We start from the raw sequence: 19,633 nt of genomic DNA, 5'->3' as shown, positions 1-19,633 counted from the left end.
CGCCCCCGCCCCCTTCTCGCCCCCGCCCCGCGGATCCCTGCCCGCAGCAACGGCTCCCGGCGGTGAGCAACGCAGAGGGCTGAGCGCACGCTTTGGTGCCGGCTGAAACGGCGGGACTGTGTGCCTGGCCCACCCCGCCCCTTCCCCGTTTTCCCGAGGTCAGTAGCCACCCTGGTCCCCGGTTTTCCAGGAACCCAGCAGTGTCCTTGGCGTCTTCCCCACCCCCGCCCCCGAGCCGCGGTCCTCGGGTTCGCTCTGCCCGACCCTGTTTACAGCCTCTGCCTCCCGCTCTTGGCCTGGCCTGACTGGAGCCAGAGATTTGTGTCAGCGACTGTGGCGGATGTGACCGTCAGAAACATTTCCCTCAGCTGTCCTGGCCTGTCCAGGTCCCCGCTGTGGATCTTTGGCAGCGTATTTCCTGTCGTGACTCTTGTAACAGCAACGCCAGGAACGCTGGCTTCAGCCTGTATTTGTTCCTAACGCCCCGTCTCCTTTCCTGTCGGGGTGATGACAGGCTGGTTTGGATGCTCCGTTGTTTAAACTTTCCCCTGATTGTCCTCAGCCTATCGGGGCCACTGCTCCTGAGTGGAGGCTCCCTAAAGATGGGATCCCCCCCAGGGAAGGGATCCTTGCAGCTGACAGGCAGACCTGGCATTAAATAACAAAGCAAGACAAGCGGATGTTTCCCTTTGGGTTTTCCTCACAATTACATACTGCTGTCTATGTCAGATCTTGTTAGATCACTTGGCTCTTTGAATTCTAACTGGACACTACAGGGAAATACTAGTTGGGCCCTTTTCCCAGAGGCAAAACTACATAGGGTGCAAGGAGGCTGCTAAGCCAGGGTCACAGCACTGGGAAGTGGTGACCCAGTTTTGTTTTTAGGCAGTGGCACGTCCCAAGTGAAAGAGAATATCACTGATAAAGCTTACCTTCGGCCCCGGGCTGTGTCTTCAGCACCTCTCTACTGCATTAATTCAATCTTTGGAGTGACCAAAGCGATAGAAATAGTATATATATGATTTTATAGCCACCTTCTATGTCTGGAAGTAATCACTCTTTTTCAGTATTGGTTAAGTGATGTCCTTTTATTAATATTTCTAAGAAAGAAGGAATCTTTGAAAAGAAATGGTAAGGAAATCCTGGTGCAGGGGCCAGCAGAAATGGCAGGATCTTTCTATGCTTCTTAGGAGGACACAGGCTGTCTGGCTCACGGCTTTGTATCTGCAGCGTCAGTCCCTCTTTGGCGGAAGAGAGGATAAACCTCTCAGAGGAACTGGTCATGTGCTCACACTGGGCAAGACAGGACACAGACCTAACATACCACCCTTGCCTAATGTCTGGAAGCAGAAAAATGTGTCTTACGCTAAGAACAATAGTAAAGAGGAGTAAACAGGAGTTCCTGCCATGGCTGAGTGTGTTAAGAAACCAACTGCAGTGGCTCAGGTGCTGGCAAAGGCATGAGTCCATCCCTGGCCCGGCCCAGTGGGTTAAAGGATCCAGCATTGCTGCACCTGCAATGTACGTCTCAGCTGGGGCTCAGATTCAATCCCTGGTCCAGGAACTTCCGTATGCTATGAGTGTAGTCATAAGATAGAATTTAAAAAATAGTAAGTAGCTAATCATATAGATTACTGACTATGTGCCAGATATATTTCCCTGTTCTTTGCATGTATTAAATTCTTTAAACCTAAGAGGCAGATGGTATTATTTTACTTTTTACAGCCAGTGGAGACTGAGCCACAGAGAGGTGATACCACATGGTTATAAGTGACACTAGGGGGAGTGGCACTCCTGCAGGCAGACTGCAGCACCTGGCCTTCATTCAGCACTGGGCACCATAACATCACATGAAAGATGAGGATACTGAACACCTGGCACAGAGGCAGCAGCGGGAAGAGCACTGAGCAGGCAGGCAGATTCCTCTGTGTCCCTCTATGACCTCTCTGGGCCTCAGACTCCCATCTGTCCAGCCAGAAGCACAACTGGACTATCTCGAAGAATGCTTCCAGGTCTGAATAAACAGAAGCATGAGTCAGCATCCTGTGATATCATCCTGAGCATCCTGTGGCCAGGAGGTAAGACAGCTCTGGGGTAGGTTCGGACCTCTGACAATGAGCTGTGTGACCTTAGGCAGGTTGCCGAACCTGCCAGTGCGGCCCCTGCATGTTCACTGTCTCACTGCTTGTGGCAGTGACATGAAGGGTAGGAAGGGCTTCTGTGTTTGTCCAAATACTGTGGCACCCTGTGTCCCAAAGGGCTTATACAGGCCACCCACACTTCCATTGACATGCTTAAAAATCAGTGAGCCTGGGAGTTCCCGTCATGGCGCAGTGGTTAACGAATCCGACTAGGAACCATGAGGTTGAGGGTTCGGTCCCTGCCCTTGCTTAGTGGGTTAACGATCCGGTGTTGCCGTGAGCTGTGGTGTAGATTGCAGACGTGGTTCGGATCCCACGTTGCTGTGGCTCTGGTGTAGGCCAGTGGCTAAAGTTCCGATTTGACCCCTAGCCTGGGAACCTCCATATGCCACGGGAGCGGCCCAAAGAAATAGCAAAAAGACAAAAAAAAAAGAAAAAGAAAAAGAAAAAATCAATGAGCCTTTCTCCAGGAGCTTGTTGGGAGCTCAAAGAATTCTCTGTGCAGGAATGTCAGTGTGCAGGGAGTGACCATAATGGCCACTGATCAGGAAGCCCTGTTAGGAGCCAGGCCCCCCTCTCACTTCATCCCTCACGTGGAAATGGACTCTCCTTTACAGAAAGGAGGACATGGAATGTAGAGAGTGTCAGTGACTCATCCGGGTCAGGGACCCTGGGTGCCTGACACCCAAACCCATGCAGTCAGCACAGGCTGCCCCCTTAAAGCCCCTCTTCACACAGGGCACCTGGAGGCAGTCTTGGTCCTGACCTCGGAGCCACGTGACTCCTCTTTCTCTTTGATGGCACATCCACTAGCAGTTCCCTCCACAGCCAGCCAGGGGGACAAACACTTGGAATATGTTGCAATTCACTCAGCCCACCTATCTGTCTAATAAACACCACCACACCCTCCAAACTGCAGAAAAACCATCACCCTGCAGAGAAAAACATGAGTCCTTCATCTGAACCACTGTCTCGGATACACTTTCTCTTGCTGAGAAGTGGCTGTGAAATTCCCAGTAACTTTGCATTTTTGGGGGGTGGGGGAGGGCCCTGAAATGTAGCAGCTTGATATGGGATCCCATTTCCCAGACAGGGATTGAACTTGGCTGCAGCAGTGAACGTGCCTAATCATAACCACTAGGCCACCAGTGAACTCCACTTTTCTGGTTTCAAGTAGCCTAAGGTGGGATGTTGGAAGAGCTGATTTCGACTCGACTTGGAAGGAACTTCCAAAGAGTCACAGCCAGGTCACCACAGAGAACTCTCAGGGAAAGCAGGTGTCCTGTCAGTGGCATTGGGCAGGTCAAGTGTTATGTTCCCTATGTGAATCCAGGGGTTAGGGCTATTCAGGGTGTGTGTTGTCACAGCAGGATATTTGTGAAGTGTTTCTAGGGCTCCTACATGCCTTCAAGGAACAAATATGCAGCATATAAAAATCTCTAATTTAGGAGTTCCCGTCGTGGCTCAGTGGTTAATGAATCCGACTGGGAACCATGAGGTGGCAGGTTCGATCCCTGGCCTTGCTCAGTGGGTTAAGGATCTGGCATTGCCGTGAGCTGTGGTGTAGGTTGCAGATGCGGCTCGGATCCCACGTTGCTGTGGCTGTGGTGTAGGCTGGCAGGTGTAGCTCTGATTAGACCCCTAGCCTGGGATATGCTGCAGGTGCGGCCCTAGAAAAGACACACACACAAAAATCTAATTTGAAATTTGTTCTTCATATATTAATTTCATTTGTATGGAATCTAAAAATGGGCTTTGTATATGGTGCCCTTAACATAATTTCCTTAGCAATTCATTGTATTTACCAAACTTTAAAACTGATAGAAAATAAGAAGTCCCTGCACAGTGTTTTAGAAGCAAGCCTTTTGTAGAAGTCAGACAGGTGGGGACTTGGATTCCATCACCTCTGAGTACTTTTGATGCTAACATTACTGAGGACTGAGTTTGGCAGGGACCCCAGGGAATGAAAAGGAAAACAGAAGTTTCTGTGCCATCAATACACATATTGAGAGGAGGGGGGGGGGAAACCATTGCCTGACCAATGTCCTTATGTCATCTGGACGATGCTTTCATTTTGAACTGAGAACTGAAGCTCAGAGAGCTAACCTGACCTACTTAAGGCTTTCAGTGTGTTAGCAGCTAATCTTTGGTGCAGAAACCAGATCTGTGTATTGTTAGCCCAGTTCTCACCCCAGTCCTCATAGACATGAAGTCTCTTTGTCCAAGAAAAATAAAGGAAAACAGAGCCAGAGTGAAATCGACAACATTTATTACAACTCACATATTTCATAGAAAAAGGGATGTAGCATGAGGTCAGCTTGTATGGAAAATATTAAAATGAGGTTTGTCTATGTTGCTCTATTGATTTCTGGGACAGGGTCTCCCCGACATCAGGCACAGCAGCTGCACTTGTCCGAGGCTCCTTTGCAGATGCAGGCCTGGGCACACTTGGCACAGCCCGTGGGGCAGCAGGAGCAGCAGCCTGGGGAAGAAAGGGCAGAGTGAGAGTCACAGCACGTGTCGCCAGGAAGCACCTCCTGAGGAAGGGGACGCCAGGAAGTTTGGTCACTGTCCTGCTCCTGCCTGCTGAGCTCAGGGCTCCCTCCTCTGACTCAGCCCAGACCCCAGACCCCAGACCCCAGACCCCAGGGAAGGCCCCACACTCACTCTTCTTGCAGGAGGTGCATCTGCAGGCTTTGCACGTGCAGGAGCCTGCGCAGCTGCAGGAGCCACCTGCCAGCAAGGGAGAGACAGCAGTGAGCAGGAGCGGGACCCAGGGGCCACAGCAGATGTCAGCAATGCCTCCCTCCCCCTCCTGCTCTGTCAGGGCCCAGCCCTGGGAGCTCCTGCCCCACTCAGGCACATGCAGAAGCCCCAGCTTCTCTCTTCTGGTGTTGGATGGTAGGTCCCCTCCTGACTTCCTCCACAGGCAGGTCCCAGGCTCCAGACCTGACTGGGGCTGACTCCAGGCTGACTGGGGCTGGGGGCCAGCACCTTATGAGCCGAACCCCAACGAAGCAATGTCCTCTCCTCCCACCAAGCCTTGGCAGCTCTGAGGCCTGGAAAGAGCATAGAGTCCCAATCCAAATGTCCCTTGATTTGCTGGGTAACATCAAGAAGGGCAGCCTGTGGCCTCAGTACCCCCAAACTTAAAACAGAGGCAAAAGGAGACTGGAAATGCTCCCAGGACCGTGGCTAGGAAAAAAGGCCTGGAATAATGACAGGAGCCCTCCTAAGCTCACTCACAATCCCCCTTTCTCTCACCCCAAGGACCCCACGTCCTGTGCCTGGGATGGGGCATCCGGAGGCTCGAAGCCAGCCAACTCTTACCTGTGGGGCAGGAGCAGTTGGGGTCCATGTGTGGAGGCAGGTGAGACAAAGCAGAGAGCAACGCGGATTCACTGGTCCAGTAGGAGGCGCATTGCAGTGTAGGCGCCCGCGTGCTCAGGTTTATACCCCAGGAGGCGGCCCGGGCGCAGAGGCTCCCCCGCCCACTTGCCCTCGCCCGGCACATCCCCGCCCGCAGCGCCGGGTCCTGGGCGGTGAGCAAACCTCAGGGCAGAGCGCACGGTTCCGGGAAGGCGGCCGGGCTCCGTGCGCACCGCGCCGGCCTCCCCCTTGGCGCCCCCAGCGGGGAGGGACTTGGTGCCGCGCGGCAAGCGGCGCCCCAGCCTCCCTGCCCGCCCCTCCCCAGCTTTCCGCGAGGTCGGCAAACGCCAGTGTTCCCCGATCTTCTGGGAACCCAGCCCCCGTGTCCTCGCCATCGTCCCCACCCCCAGCCCCCGCAACTCTGCCCTGAGGTGCGCCCTTTCCCGAAGCCCGTGCGCAACGGCAGCCTCGCGCGCACGTCCCATGCTTGGCTGGAGCTTGGAGTTGTGCGCAGAGATGGGTGGTGGATGTGACCTTCGCCACCTACCCCTCCCCAACCTGCGCTGTCCTGGTCTCCAGCGTGGTCTTGAGGCAGTGGTTCTCTAAGGTTTCACCTGGAACAGCAAGGCTGTGAACACACGCCCTTGCCTGTCGTCCCTCCTTCCCCTCTGGGCGGCTGAGCAGGTGAATGGGCACATTTCCCCAGGGTCTGCTTTGCCTACATTTGCCAGTGGTTTCCCTCAGCGTAGCCGGCCCAGCCCACTCCAGGATGGAGGTTCCCAAAGCAGGGGATGCACCTCCCCCCCCCCCCGGAAGCGGGGGAAGGCATCAGGGTAGGTGACAGGCGGACCTGGCCTTAAATAACAAAGCCAGACAAGTGGATGTTTCCCTTTGAGTCTTCCTGACAATCCCATACCTTGGAGTCTGTGCCAAGGCTTCTTTAATCACTGCCGCTCTTTCAATTCTAACAGAACACTACGGAGCAATCTTTCTTAGGAGCCAGTTTCCTAAAGGCAGAATTACATAGAGCACTAGGGGGCTACTGAGCCAAGGTCACAGTGCCTGGAAGTGGTGCCCTGGATCTGAGTCCTGTCACTTCCCAAGGCAAAGAGTCAGTGACAGTTGCCTTTGGCCCAGAGCTGTGTCTTTAGCACCTCTCTACTGAGTTTGCTCAATCCTGGCAGTAAAAAAGCAGTAGAAAAGGAATACATATAAATGTTTTCTGTGGCTACCATATATGTCTAGAAGTGCACTGCTTTCCATATTCAGTAGTGATTAAGAGTTTGCTTTTCATATAAGTGAACTTGTGTGTGTGTGTGTGTGTGATATAATATATTTATATATTTATAATGTAATATTTTATGTATTATATATTATATAGTATATATATGTGTGTGTATATATAATATATATAAAATATTAAGTAAAATCTTGGTGCAGGACACAGAAATGGCAGGATCCTCCTGTATATGTTAGTAGGAGCCGGGCTGTCTTGCTCATGACTCGATATCCCTAGTGCCAGACACTTTTTGTGGGAAGAGGCAGATAAGCCTCTCAGGACAACTGGTCACATGTTCAAATGCTTTTTGAGAACAGCAAAGGACTCACAGCTAGCATACCAGCCCTGGCTTACTGATTTGGAAGTAGAAAAATACATTCTATGCTTTGACTCATAATAATTATAATTAGATAATATTATAGATTACTGTGTGCCAGGCTTCATTCTAAGTTCTTTGAATGTATTCTAATCTTTAATCCTAAAAGCCAGACACAATTATTTTGCCCTTACAAACAGAGGAGACTGAGCCACAGGGAGGTGATATCACGTGGCTATGAGTGACACAGGTGGGAGTGGCACTCCTGCAGGCTGACTGCAGCACCCGGCCCTTACCCAGCACTGGGCACCACAACATCACATGAAAGATGAGAACACTGAACACCTGGCACAGAGGCAGCAGCGGGAAGAACACTGAGCAGGCAGGCAGATCCCGCTGTGTAGCTCTGTGACCTCTTTGGGCTTCAGGCTCCCATCTATCTGTCCAGCCAGGAACACAACTGGACTGTCTCAGAGGACCTGGACCCTTTCAGCTCTGAATAAGGGAAGACAGATGTAACATCCAGTGACATAATCAGCCACCTGTGGCCAAGAAGTAAGATAGTGCTGGTGTAGGTTCTGACCTATGACTGTGGGCTGTGTGACCTTGGTCAGGTTACTTAACCTCTCTGGAAGATGGCACAATCATTCAGGCTGTTGCATGTTTCCTCATTCACTGGTTCCTGTGCAGCTCAAAGGATTTGCAGTGAAGGAAAAGCTTTTGTCTGTCCAAAATAGTGTTGCATCTTATCCTGGGGGCTCTGCAGGTCCACCACACAGCCCCTGGCACTTGATCAGCAAGGCTTCAATCCATCTCTAGCCACCGCCCAAAGTAATGCTTCCAACCAATGAGCCTTTATCCTGGAGCTTTGTGGGAATTCTGTCCCCACAAATATCTTGGATACTGTCAGAATAGTGGCTACTATTGAAGCCCTAGCTAGGAGCAGCCACATCCTCATCTAACCCTCCACATTGATGTATAAGCTACTTCATACAAATGAGGAAATGAAGGCTAAGAAAGTAGCATGGACCTGCCCACATCACATGGCCAGGAAATGACAAGATGACTGTGAACCAAGATGCTTGACATTCCAACCCATGCACTCGACACCATCTGGCTTCTGCAAACCCCTCTTCACACGGGAACCCTGTGGGCAAGTGTGGACATGACCGCGGGGCCGTGCAATTCCTCTTTCTCTTTGACTGAACACCAGATAGCAATTCCCTCTAAAAATAGCCAGGGAGGACTTCCCTTTGTGGCATAGTGGAAACGAATCTGACTAGTTACCATGAGGATGTGGATTCGATCCCAGGCCTCGCTCAGTGGGTTAAGGATCCTGTGTTGTTGTGAGCTGTGGTATAGGTCGCAGACCTGGCTCAGATCCTGCGTTGCTGTGGCTGTGGCTGTCGCTGCGGCATAGGCTGATGGCTGTAGTTCCTAGCCTGGGAACCTCCATATGCCTTAGGTGTGGCCCTAAAAAGCAAAATAAATAAATAGCCAGGGAGAGAAACTGTTTTAATATATTGTAAGCCCCTGCATGCCTCATTCCTGTCTACAAACACCCCCAAACCGTCCAAAATGCAGAACAGCCATCATCCTGCTGTATTCTATCTGGAAGCAACCCTAACCCTATCTGGAAGCAACTTTCAGGTACATTGCCTCTCGCTGGGAAATGGCTAGCCTATTCCCTCTAAATCCCTAGTCCCTCTCTTGGTTTTATGCAAACCAAAACAGCCAGAATGAAATCGACAACTTTTATTACAACTCACATATTTCACAGAAAAAGGGATGTAGCATGAAGTCAGCGCGTGTGAAAAATAGCAAAATGCAAGTTTGTCCAAGTTGCTCTATTTACATCTGGGGCAGGGTCTCCCCAGACTTCAGGCACAGCAGCTGCACTTGTCCGAGGCCCCTTTGCAGATGCAGCCCTGGGCACACCTGGCACAGCCCGCGGGGCAGCAGGAGCAGCAGCCTGGGGAAGAAAGGGCAGAGTGAGAGTCAGAGGGCACTTTATGGGGAATTGCCCTTCCCATCTGCAGGCCTGGCACAAGCTGTCCCCAGGCCCAGGGCACCCTGACTTGAGGATGAGGTGCTGTGTCCTGAGAAAACTGCCCTCAGACTCCAGGTAAAGGCTGCCTGCTCCATCTGAGCCCAGGACAGGGCAGAGCCCTGGAGAGACAGGGACAGGGCCTCCGGGGACAGGAAAAAGCCAGCCCCCAGAGCCATCGATGAAGTGAGGAAAGTCTTCAAGACCAAGGTGGAGGCAAACCCCAGACAGAACAGCTCCCAGTACAGGCAGGGAAGCTCTGGGCCACCTTCACAGGAAAGGGCTGCGCCAGGTCAGAGAAGCCACACGTGGTCACTAGTTCATGGCTGTAAAGCACTTCTGCCCCAGAGAATATTAGGAAAGCAGCATCACCAGGCAGAGAACTAGTTCTAGTGTCAGGTGGGTTTTCTTGGTGGTAACCTGTATGGGCCTCAGTCTCCCTGTTCTAGAATGAGAGGTTGGGTGCCAATCATGTCCAAGGTGCTTCTAGTCAGGATCCTGACTCTCTTCCTAATGAAGGGGCTGCCAGGAAGTTTGGTCACTGTCCTGCTCCTGCCTGCGGAGCGCAGGGCTCCCTCCTCTGACTCAGCCCAGACTCCAAACACCCAGGGAAGGCCCAACACTCACTCTTCTTGCAGGAGGTGCATCTGCAGGCTTTGCCGCCTGCCAGCAAGGGAGAGACAGCAGTGAGCAGGAGCGGGACCCAGGGGCCACAGCAGATGTCAGCAATGCCTCTCTTACCCTTCTGCTCTGTTGAGGCCCAGCCCTGGGAGCTCCTGCCCCACTCAGGCACATGCAGAAGCCCCAGCTTCTCTCTTCTGGAGCAGAAAGGTAGGTCCCCTCCGATTTCCTCCACAGGCAAGTCCCAGGCTCCAGACCCAGACCAGGCTGACTGGAGCTGGGGGCCAGCACCTTATGAGCTGAACTCCAAAGAGGCAATGTCCCCTTCTCCCACCAAGTCCTGTAGCTCCAAGGTCTCTTCAGAGCACTGCGTCTCAGTCTAGATGTGACCTGCTGGGCGATCTGCAAAAGGTTAGCCTGGAGCGTCAGTGCCCCCAAATTTGAAATAGAGCTAAATGGAGACTGGACATACTTCCAGGACTTTGTCTAGGAGGAAAGCCCTGGACCAAGGACAGGAGTCTATTTGAGCTCACACAGTCCTCCCTTCTCTCACCCCAGGGACCCCACGTCATCCTGTGCCAGAGATGGGGCATCCTAAGGCTGAAAGCCAAGGTCCTTTACCAGGGGAGCAGGAGCAGGTGGGGTCCATGCAGAGATGAGGTGAGCTGGGAAGTCCAAAGCAAGCAGTTAAGCAGACTGACTTCCTTGGTGGGAGGCATGTTGGAGCCCAGAGGTCCGCGTGCTGGGTTTATGCCCAGAGGAGGCAGCCGGGGGCGCACAGAGGCCTCGCTCCCACCTTGCACGGGCCAGGTGAATCTCGTCCATTTGTAGTGAGCAAAGCCCCAGGCTGAGCGTCAGATTCTCCTAATGCACCTGGGACCTGGTGCACACGGAGGGCTGCGTTTGGTGCCTGTTCGCCCAGAGGGACTGTTTGCTAGGAGGTACGCAGTGTCCCACCTCCCTGCCCCACCCTTCCCTTTTCTCCCAGAGGTCAGTAGCCAAAGGGGTTCCCAGGTTTTCTGGGAATTAAGCCCCCTCATTCTCGCTGCCTTCCCCACCGCCCCTGACACCACCCTCCACCCCGCCAACCCTTGTGCCCCACCCCCTACCCCCCACTGTTGTCTTCAGGTTTGCCCTTTCCTGGAACCCGTGTGCAACCCCAGGCTTGTGCTCCTGTCCTCCCAGGTATGGCTGGAGCCTGAGAGTTGTGTGCAGAGATGAGTGGCAGATGTGACTTCCACCACCAATCCCCCCACCCCCTGTCCTCGTCTCCAGGATGGTCCTTAGGCAGCGTTTCTCTGACGTTTCTCCCTAACAGCACCGCTGTGAACACAAGCCTCTGCCTCCCATCCTTCTGTTCTCCAGGGCTGAGTGGGTGGATGGCATTAAATATCAAAGCAAGACAAGTGGATATTTGCCTTTCCATATTCAACAGTGGGAAGAGCACTGGGCTGGCAGATCCTTGGCATAGCTCTGTGACTTTGCTGGTCTTCACACTCCTACCTGTTGGTCCAGCCAGGAGCACATCTGGACTGTTTCCGAGGACCTTTCCAGTTCTGAATAATGAGAGGCAGGATTCAACCTTCAGTGACATCCTAATCGGTCATCTTTGGCAAGGAGGCGGGACAGCTGTAGTCTAGGTTCAGACCTCTGAATCTGATCTGTGTGCACCGTGCACCGGGGCAAGTGGCTTAAAAATCTGTGTGATTGGCACAGTCACTCCAGCCCCTGCAAGCTCAGTCTGTTACTAGTTCAGTGTAGATCAAATGACATGAACGGTGGGCGGTACTTCATCTGCGCAAACGCTGTGGTGGCATCTGATCCTAGAGGGGCAGTTGCAGGTCATCCACACTCTCCCCGCATTAGATCAGTGACTTTCCAATCAAACTCTAACCTTCCACTCACAGTAATGATTGTGAGACAAGGATTAGCCTTTCCCCAAGAGCTTGTTGGGGTTCAACACGATTCATTCCCTGAAAAGTCACTGTGAACACTATTTATTAAGTTCTAGTGAGGCCCAGGCAGCTCTCACTTAATACCACATAAAGATATAATCTGCTTTTTGTAGGAAACGGAGACTCAGAGTTGAGCGACTCATTCACAATTTGCAGCAGGCAGTGCCATACTGATCTGTGAACCAGGACTGCTTGATACCAACATGCGCTCACAGGCTGGCTCCCGACATCCCCTCTTCACACAGGGCACCTGTGGGTAAGTGTGGTCCTGTCTCTTGGGCTATGTGACTTGTCTTTCTCTTTGACTTTACATCCCATAGCAAATCCCTCCCAAAAGTCTCAGGGGGACTGGCCATTGCCATTATTACAAGTCACTCAGTGCCTCACTCTCGCTTAATAAACACCACACAGTTTCATAACTGCCAGGGATCGAACCCGCAACCTCATGGTTCCTAGTCGGATTCGTTAACCACTGCCCTCACCCTGCTCAGGCAGACACGGAGCCTTTCAGCTGGAACCAGTCCCCAGATCCTCTCCCTCATGTTGGGAAATGGTTTGGTGTTACCTCTGAGTTCCTGATCACTTTCCTGGTTTCAAGTAGATTTTGAAGACACCAGTTCAGCCTGACCTGAAGGAACTTCCAAAGATTCAGAGCCAACTCACCACAGGGAGCTCTCAGGGGTAGTGGGTGTCCCATGATGGGTATTGGGCAAGCCAAGACTGATATGCCCTGTGGGCATGGGGGGAGGGGCAGTGCTACTCCAGGTATGTGTGTTTCCATTATGGGCCATTTGCAAAGTCGTTTCAGTGTTCAGTGCACACCTTTGATGAACGTGTGGTTTATTTTTCTTTTTCTTTTCTTTTTTTTTCCTTTTTTTTTTCTTTTTGCCTTTTCTAGGGCCGCTCCCGTGGCACATGGAGGTTCCCAGGCTAGGGGTCTAATCAGAGCTGTAGCCACCAGCCTACACCACAGGCACAGCACAGCAATGCGGGATTCGAGCTGCGTCTGTGACCTACATCACAGCTCACGGCAACACCAGATCCTTAACCCACTGAGCAAGGCCAGGGATCGAACCTGCAACCTCATGGTTCCTAGTTGGATTCATTAACCACTGAACCATGATGGGAACTCCCTGTGTGGTTTCTTTTTAATGGAATTATAGTTGATTTACAATACTGTGTTAGTTTCAGGTGAACAAATGTGTAGTTTTTAAATTTAATTTTTTCCCAGGTTACTGCATTTCTTGTGTACTCATTTAAATTTGTTGAATCAAAAGTTGGGTTTTAGAGAGTTCCTGTTGTGGCTTAGTGTAACGAACCTGACTAGTATACATGAGGACTCATGTTTGATCTCTGGCCCCACTCAATGGGTTAAGGATCCAGTGTTGCTGTGAGCTGCTATGTAGGTTGCAGATGAGGCTCCGATCTGGCATTGCTGTGGCTGTGGCATAGGCTGGCAGCTATAGTTCTGATTTGGCCCCTAGCCTGGGAACTTCCATATGCTGCAGGTGTGGCCCTAAAAAAAAAGAAAGAAAGAAGGAAAAAAATTGGGTTTTGTATATTGTGTTCTTTTGAATTTTTCTTAATAACTCAATTTTATTTTACCAAAGTTTAGGTTTGTGAGGATAGAAAATAAAAACCCCAGCTAGGAGTTCCTGTCGTGGCTCAGAGGAAAAGAATCTGACTCATATTCATGGGGACAGAAGTTCGATCCCTAGCTTTGCTCAGTGGGTTAAGGATCTGGCGTTGCCATGAGCTGTGGTGTAGGTAGAAGATGTGGCTCAGATCTGGCATTGCTGTGGCTGTGTGGTGTAGGCCAGTGGCTACAGCTCCAATTTGAATCCTAGCCTGGGACCCTCCATATGCCATGGGTGTGGCCCTAAAAAGACAAAAAAAAAAAAAAAAATCTAGAAAATTCACACCAGGCTCTCCGTGCAGGGAGTTTGAGACTCTCAGGTAGGGATCAGGTAACTAGGGTTTTGATTCCAACTTCTTTAGGGTCCATCAAGCCTAAAATCTATGAGAAACTGAAGTTATCCAGGGATTTCAGAGAGTGGAAAATGAAGCACTGAGAAGTCACCAGCCCTTGCTGTGCCACCAACCTTTGACATGAGAACAGAGGGGACCTTGTATCTGCCCAACACCTTCATATCATCTGGCCTGATGCTCTTCTATTTTACAGAAGATGAACTCAGTGAAGGAGTGTGTTTTTTTTCAAGGCACTCAGCTTATTAGGGACTAACATTTTGTCCCAGGATCCGAGTCTCTGCACTTCTCATCCAGTCTCCTCCACCAGCCCTGGATGGCACAAATATCCTTATTCCCAGTGCACAGAAAAGAAAGCCGAGTCAGAGTAGTGTCAGCAACTTTTATTATCATTCACATATTTCATAGGAAGGGAATGTAGCAATTGAGTCAGGGTCGTGTAAAAATGCAGGTTGGCCCACATTCCTCCATTTTCATCTTGGGGCAGGTGCTCCCCGACATCAGGCACAGCAGCTACACTTATCTGATGCCCCTTTGCAGACGCAGCCCTTGGCACACTTGGCACAGCCCACAGGGCAGCAGGAGCAGCAGCCTGAGGAGAGATGGGGAAAAATAGATGCCGGAAATGATTTTTTCCCAGGCACCTCCTTGCCCAACAGCAGCCAGGCCACAGCCCTCAAATCCAAGGGACCCTTGGTGGAGAAGAACATGCTCTGTTCCAAGACAGTTGGGAGGGCCTTTGGGGTTTGGGTTCCACTAGGAAATGGCTTCCATGCCCCACCTAAGTCCAGGACAAGGTGGAAAGTCAGAAGCAGCTGTGACAGGTGCCGAGGGGCAAAGGAAGACCAGCCCCCTAGGGCTGTACACTCAGAACCAGTGCTGGGTACCCTCTGTCACCCTGGTGGCATCCCCCAGACACCCAGCGATGGCCCCACACTCACTCTTCTTGCAGGAGGTGCATCTGCAGGCTTTGCACGTGCAGGAGCCTGCGCAGCTGCAGGAGCCACCTGCCAGCAAGGGAGAGACAGCAGTGAACAGGAGACAGTGGTAGGACCCAGGGGCCACAGCAGATGGTCAGCAGTCCCTCCCTGCATCCTCCTCCTGGGTGTAGAGCCCAGCGCTGGGAACTCCTGCCCCACAAAGAAGAGTCAAGTCCCCCCACCCCCTACCTTCTGTGTAAAGGGCTGTGCACTGCCTCCTATTTACCCCAGAGCTATGGCCCCAGGCTCCAGAGCCGGTGCAGGACGCCTAGGTCTGGCGGCCAGGACCTTCTGTTTGAGCCCAGAGAACGCAGTGTCCCCCGCTCCCACCCAGCATAGGCAACTCAGAGGCCTGCAGAGAGCACGGTGGCAGACCCAGAAGCCCATCATTTCCCGGCCGATGCGGGCAGGAGAGCCGTGAGCCTCAGGGTTCCTGTTTGTGAAACTGTCGAGGGAGAAAGCTCATTTGGAGCTCACTAAAGAAATCCACCTCAGCTCAAGTTCAAAATACGCCCTCCTCCAAACCCAGGGACACTTCTTGGTTTAGGGGAAGGGGCATCCGCAGTGCCAGGGCCCGGGGTCCCTTACCAGTGGAGCAGGAGCAGTTGGGGTCCATTTGGAGGCGAGGTGTGGCCGGAGGTCCAAAGCAAGTGGCGGTGGCGAAGAGGCACTTGTCCTTTGGGAGGCGTGTGGCCGAGGAGCCCGCGATTCAGTTTATACCCGAAGGAGGCGGCCCGGGCGCAGAGGCCCCGCCCCTCGCACCTGCCCGGCGGAACCGCGCCGCCCGCAGCGCCCGGGGCCGGGCTGTGCGCCCGCCCGGGTGCAGGCAGGGTTCCGTGAGCAAGGCTTGGGTCGGTGTGCAGCGCCCGGGCTGCCCCTTTAGCCCTAGAACTCGTGGATGGCCGGTGTGCCGGGCGGCTGTAGGTGTCCCAGACTTCCTGCCCGCCCCTCCCCAATTTTCCCGAGGTAGGCTGCGACCTTTCTGGGGGGTATCTTGTCTATTTTTGCCACCCCAGCCCTCCACCCCCACCCCGTGCCATTGTCCTCAGCTTCATCCTTTCCCAGAGCCCGTGTGCAACCCAGCCCACACTCACACCCCTGGTTTGAAGGGAGCTGTGCAAAGACCTGAGGGAGTTGTGTGCAAAGACCCACGGTGGATGTGACTCTTGCCCCCCAGTACCTGTCCCCGCCTTGCGCCCAGAAGGCCTTTGGCCCTGTTTTTTTTTTTTTTTTTTTTGTCTGTTTCAAGGCGGACACTGGCCTCTGCTTCCATTCTTTCTCCACTCTTTAAGTTTGACCGGCTGTATGCGCACGTTTGTCTGGGTCCTTTGCATAAAACTCTCCAGAGACTTTCCACACCCTCTGCCAGCCCACCTCACTCCAGGAAAGCTGTGCAAAAATTGCTCGCAGGGGAGGAATCATTTTAGGTGACATGCAGATCTAAGGTTACATAATATATCAAGAAAAGTAATCATTTCCTTTCACTATTACTGACCACTACACAGCATTTTGTATGAGTCACATACCTGGTTAATCATTTTTTGATCTTTCAACCCTCACAACGACTCTGAAAGAGGAATACTTTTTCTTCTTTTCTTTTTAGGGCCTCACCCAAGGCATATGGAAGTTCCCAGGCTAGGGTCAAATTGGAGCTGCAGCTGCTGGCCTACACCACAGACACAGCAACCTGGGATCCGAGCCACATATGTGACCCACACCATAGCTCACAGCAATGCCAGATCCTTAACCCACTGTGCAGGGCCAGGGATCGAACTCTCAACCTCATGGATCCTGCTGAGTCACAATGGGAACTCCAGGAATGCTATTACTTATGAACCCATTTGGCTGATGGGAAAGGTAAGTCACAAGGAGTAACTTACTTGGGGTCACAGAACTAGGAAGTGGTGTCATTGGATCTGAATCCAGTCCGCTTCCCAAGGGAAGGAGAAAGTCCAGGATAAGCTTTTCCTTTGACCCAAAGTTTTCCTTTGATGTATCTTCAACATTAATGTACTGCTTGAAATCTTTTAAACAGAGGTAAGCCTCAAGCTTATCAGCGCTTCAGGCCTGTGTCATGATTTAGTTCTCAGGGACCTAGATTGTCTTTTCGGTCTGCAAGACATCACACTGGTACTACCTTGATGATGTTATGCTGATTGGAGCGAGTTGCAGGAAGTAACAACTACTCTAGCCTTATGGGGTAAGACTCAAGGAGTTCCTGTCGTGGCTCAGTGGTTAACGAATCCAACTAGAAGCCATGAGGTTGTGGGTTCGATCCCTGGCCTGCAGCATGCTGAGCAGCCCGAGCCGCAGGCATTTGATCCTTAACCCACTGAGCCACCAGGGAATTCCGATTTTTAATTAAAAAAAAAAAAAAAGCCAGTTTCTTAAGATAAATCTCTCTCTGGTTGTATTTCTCTGGAGAATACTAATACAAACATATTTTTAAAACATATAAATCATTTAAAGGAAACATGTTCAGTAAAATACTGGTGCGAATGGCAGCAGAAATGGCAAGTATCTTTCTGTGTGTTCCATAAGGGCACAGGCTGTGGTGTGCAGGGTTATAAATCGCCAGTGCTGATCACGGTTTTGTGAGAAATGTGAAAGACTTTTTGGACCACAGGTCACGTGCTCAAGTGGTGGATGAAGACAACACAGGACACACAGCTAGGCACACCAGCACTGCTTCTTTGTCTCAAGGTAAATAAATACCCCCATATGTTATGTATAATAATAATAACAATAATAATAACCAATAGCTAACATTAAAGACCACTCACCAGGCCATGCTGAGTTCTTTACATGTATTAACTCTTTAATCCCATGAGCCATATACATTCATTTTGCCCTTTAACATGTGGAAGAGACTGAGCCACAGAGAAGTTATGTCACGTGGCTGTAAGTGACACAGGTGGGACTGGCATTCATGCAGGCAGACGGCAGCAATGTGCCTGCCCCCGCCCCCCGGGGCACCATGCCATCACATGAAAGGTGAGGACATTGAACACCTGGCACAGAGGGAACAGTGGAAGAGCACTGAGCAAGCAGTCAGCATAGCTCTGTGACCTCTCTGGGATTCAGTTTCCCATGTGTCACGCCAGGAGCACAATTGATCCATCTCAAAAGGTCCTTCTAACTCTGAATACTGAGAGGCAGGACTTAGTATCCAGTGCCATCATGATTTGCCAGCCGTGGCCAGGGGGTACGTTCAGCTGTAGTGGAGGATCAGACCTCTGGCCTCCCAGCTGTGTGACTTTAACCTCTCTGGAACCGGCACAGTCACTCTAGCCCCTGCATGTCACTCTCTCACTGGCTCCTGTGCAGCTCAAATGACACAAAGCATGGGAAAGGCTTCTGAGTCTCTCCTAATGCTGTGGCAGTGTCTTGTCCCAGGGAGCTCATTGCAAGTCACCCAAACTCCCTTGGTACCAGATCAGCAAATTTCCAGTCCCTATCCTTAACCTCCCACCCAAAGTAATGCTTCCAAACCAGTGAGCATTTCTCCAGGAGCTCGCTGGGAGCTTAAAGGATTCCCTCTCCCGACAGCCAGTGGGGACATAATGATTGTCATGGCCATTGCTTATTAAGCCAGGAGCCAGGACACTGTCCTTTAATCCCCACATAGAGATATACTCTCCTTTTCACAAATGGACGCAGGTTCAATCCCTGGCCTTGCTCAGTGGGCTAAGGATCCAGCGTTGCCCTGAGCTGTGGTCTAGGTCGCAGACGCGGCTGGGATCCCTCGTTGCTGTGGCTCTGGCGCAGGCCAGCAGCTGCAGCTCTGATCTGACCCCTAGCCTGGGACCTTCTGTAGGCCGTGGGTGTGGCCCTAAAAAGAAAAACAAAAAAACACAAACAAGTGGAGAAGGGGAGCCTCCGAGATGTCGACGCACTTTCGCAGGTCATACCACTTGTGGCAAAGTAGGCGGTGAACTGAGCGGCCCACACAGTCAGCGCGGGCTGGTTTCTGAAATCCCCTCTTCACACAGGGCACCTGTGGGCAAGCGTGGGCCTGACTCCTGGGCCACGTGACTTGTCTTTCCCTTTTATTTTACATCGAATAGCAATTCCCTGTACCAATAGCCTGGAGGACTAACTGCTGGCATTAATTACGAGACCGTGGGCGCCTCCTGCTTAATAAACACCCCCACGCCGTTTCCAGGCAGACGTGAAATACTCATCTGGAACCAATTCTCAGGCACACCCCCTCTCCATGGGAAATGACTGGGTAATTCCCTCCAAATCCCTTGTTACTTTGCCGCTTTCACGTTGCCAAGGGCTGGACTTTGGAGGGAAAGATTTCAGCCTGAGCAAGGGAAGGACTTGCAAAGATTCAGAGCCAAGTCACAACAGAGACCTGTCAGGGGTGGCGGTTGTCAGGTCGCTGGAACTGGGCAAGTGTACATTTCCTGTGTGGATGCAGGGGAGGTGGCAGCAGTGCCATACAGGATGTGGGGGGCTCGTTTATGAATTGTTTCCAGTGCTCAACTTTCAATGAATGTTTATAAAACTTCTAATTTTCTTGGAGTTCCCTCATGGCACAGTGGGTTAAGGATCCAGCATTGCCACTGCAGCAGCTTGGGTGGATGCTGTGGTGTGAATTTGATCCCTGGCCTGGAAACTTCCACATGCCAAGGGCGTGCCAAAAAAAAAAAAAAAAGCATTAAAATCTCTCATTCTCTTATTTGTTCTTCATATATTTATTGAAATTACATGTGTTGAATTTAAAACCACGGGCTTTGTATCATTCTTTTATGGCATATTTTTGTGTGTCTTTTTAGGGATGCACACACAGCATATGGAGGTTCCCAGGCTAGGGGTCCAATCGGAGCTGCAGCTGTGGGCCTATGCCGCAGCCACAGCCATGCCAGATCCGAGCTGCATCTGCAACCTATGCTGCAGCTTGTGGCAATGTTGTATCCTTAACCCACTGAGT

General features: G+C 51.7%; 2 protein-coding genes and 2 long non-coding RNA genes across 4 annotated transcripts; 1 reads left to right on the top strand and 3 right to left on the bottom strand.

Annotated features, from left to right (window-relative positions):
- Positions 1-33: 33 nt before the first annotated feature.
- On the top strand, positions 34-18,360 carry LOC125132815 (uncharacterized). Its single transcript, XR_007136328.1, has 4 exons — positions 34-158; positions 1,726-2,078; positions 11,842-11,984; positions 17,321-18,360. It is a non-coding gene; the product is annotated as an uncharacterized LOC125132815 (long non-coding RNA).
- Positions 4,394-5,718, bottom strand: LOC125132811 (metallothionein-1E-like). The gene is made up of 3 exons (XM_047790549.1): positions 5,472-5,718; positions 4,809-4,874; positions 4,394-4,623 (listed from the first exon to the last, which is right to left on the bottom strand). The coding sequence occupies exons 1-3, from the start codon at positions 5,653-5,655 to the stop codon at positions 4,532-4,534; spliced, it is 342 nt and encodes a 113-aa protein (XP_047646505.1). The 5' UTR covers positions 5,656-5,718; the 3' UTR covers positions 4,394-4,531.
- On the bottom strand, positions 8,846-9,813 carry LOC125132814 (uncharacterized). The gene is made up of 2 exons (XR_007136327.1): positions 9,780-9,813; positions 8,846-9,077 (listed from the first exon to the last, which is right to left on the bottom strand). It is a non-coding gene; the product is annotated as an uncharacterized LOC125132814 (long non-coding RNA).
- LOC125132813 (metallothionein-1E) lies at positions 14,083-15,407 on the bottom strand. Its single transcript, XM_047790552.1, has 3 exons — positions 15,283-15,407; positions 14,656-14,721; positions 14,083-14,306 (listed from the first exon to the last, which is right to left on the bottom strand). The coding sequence occupies exons 1-3, from the start codon at positions 15,308-15,310 to the stop codon at positions 14,215-14,217; spliced, it is 186 nt and encodes a 61-aa protein (XP_047646508.1). The 5' UTR covers positions 15,311-15,407; the 3' UTR covers positions 14,083-14,214.
- Positions 18,361-19,633: the final 1,273 nt, after the last annotated feature.

This window comes from Phacochoerus africanus, chromosome 8 (genome assembly GCF_016906955.1).
Source record: "Phacochoerus africanus isolate WHEZ1 chromosome 8, ROS_Pafr_v1, whole genome shotgun sequence".
Lineage (NCBI taxonomy): Eukaryota > Metazoa > Chordata > Mammalia > Artiodactyla > Suidae > Phacochoerus > Phacochoerus africanus.
This window is presented reverse-complemented; position numbering and strand designations above follow the sequence as displayed.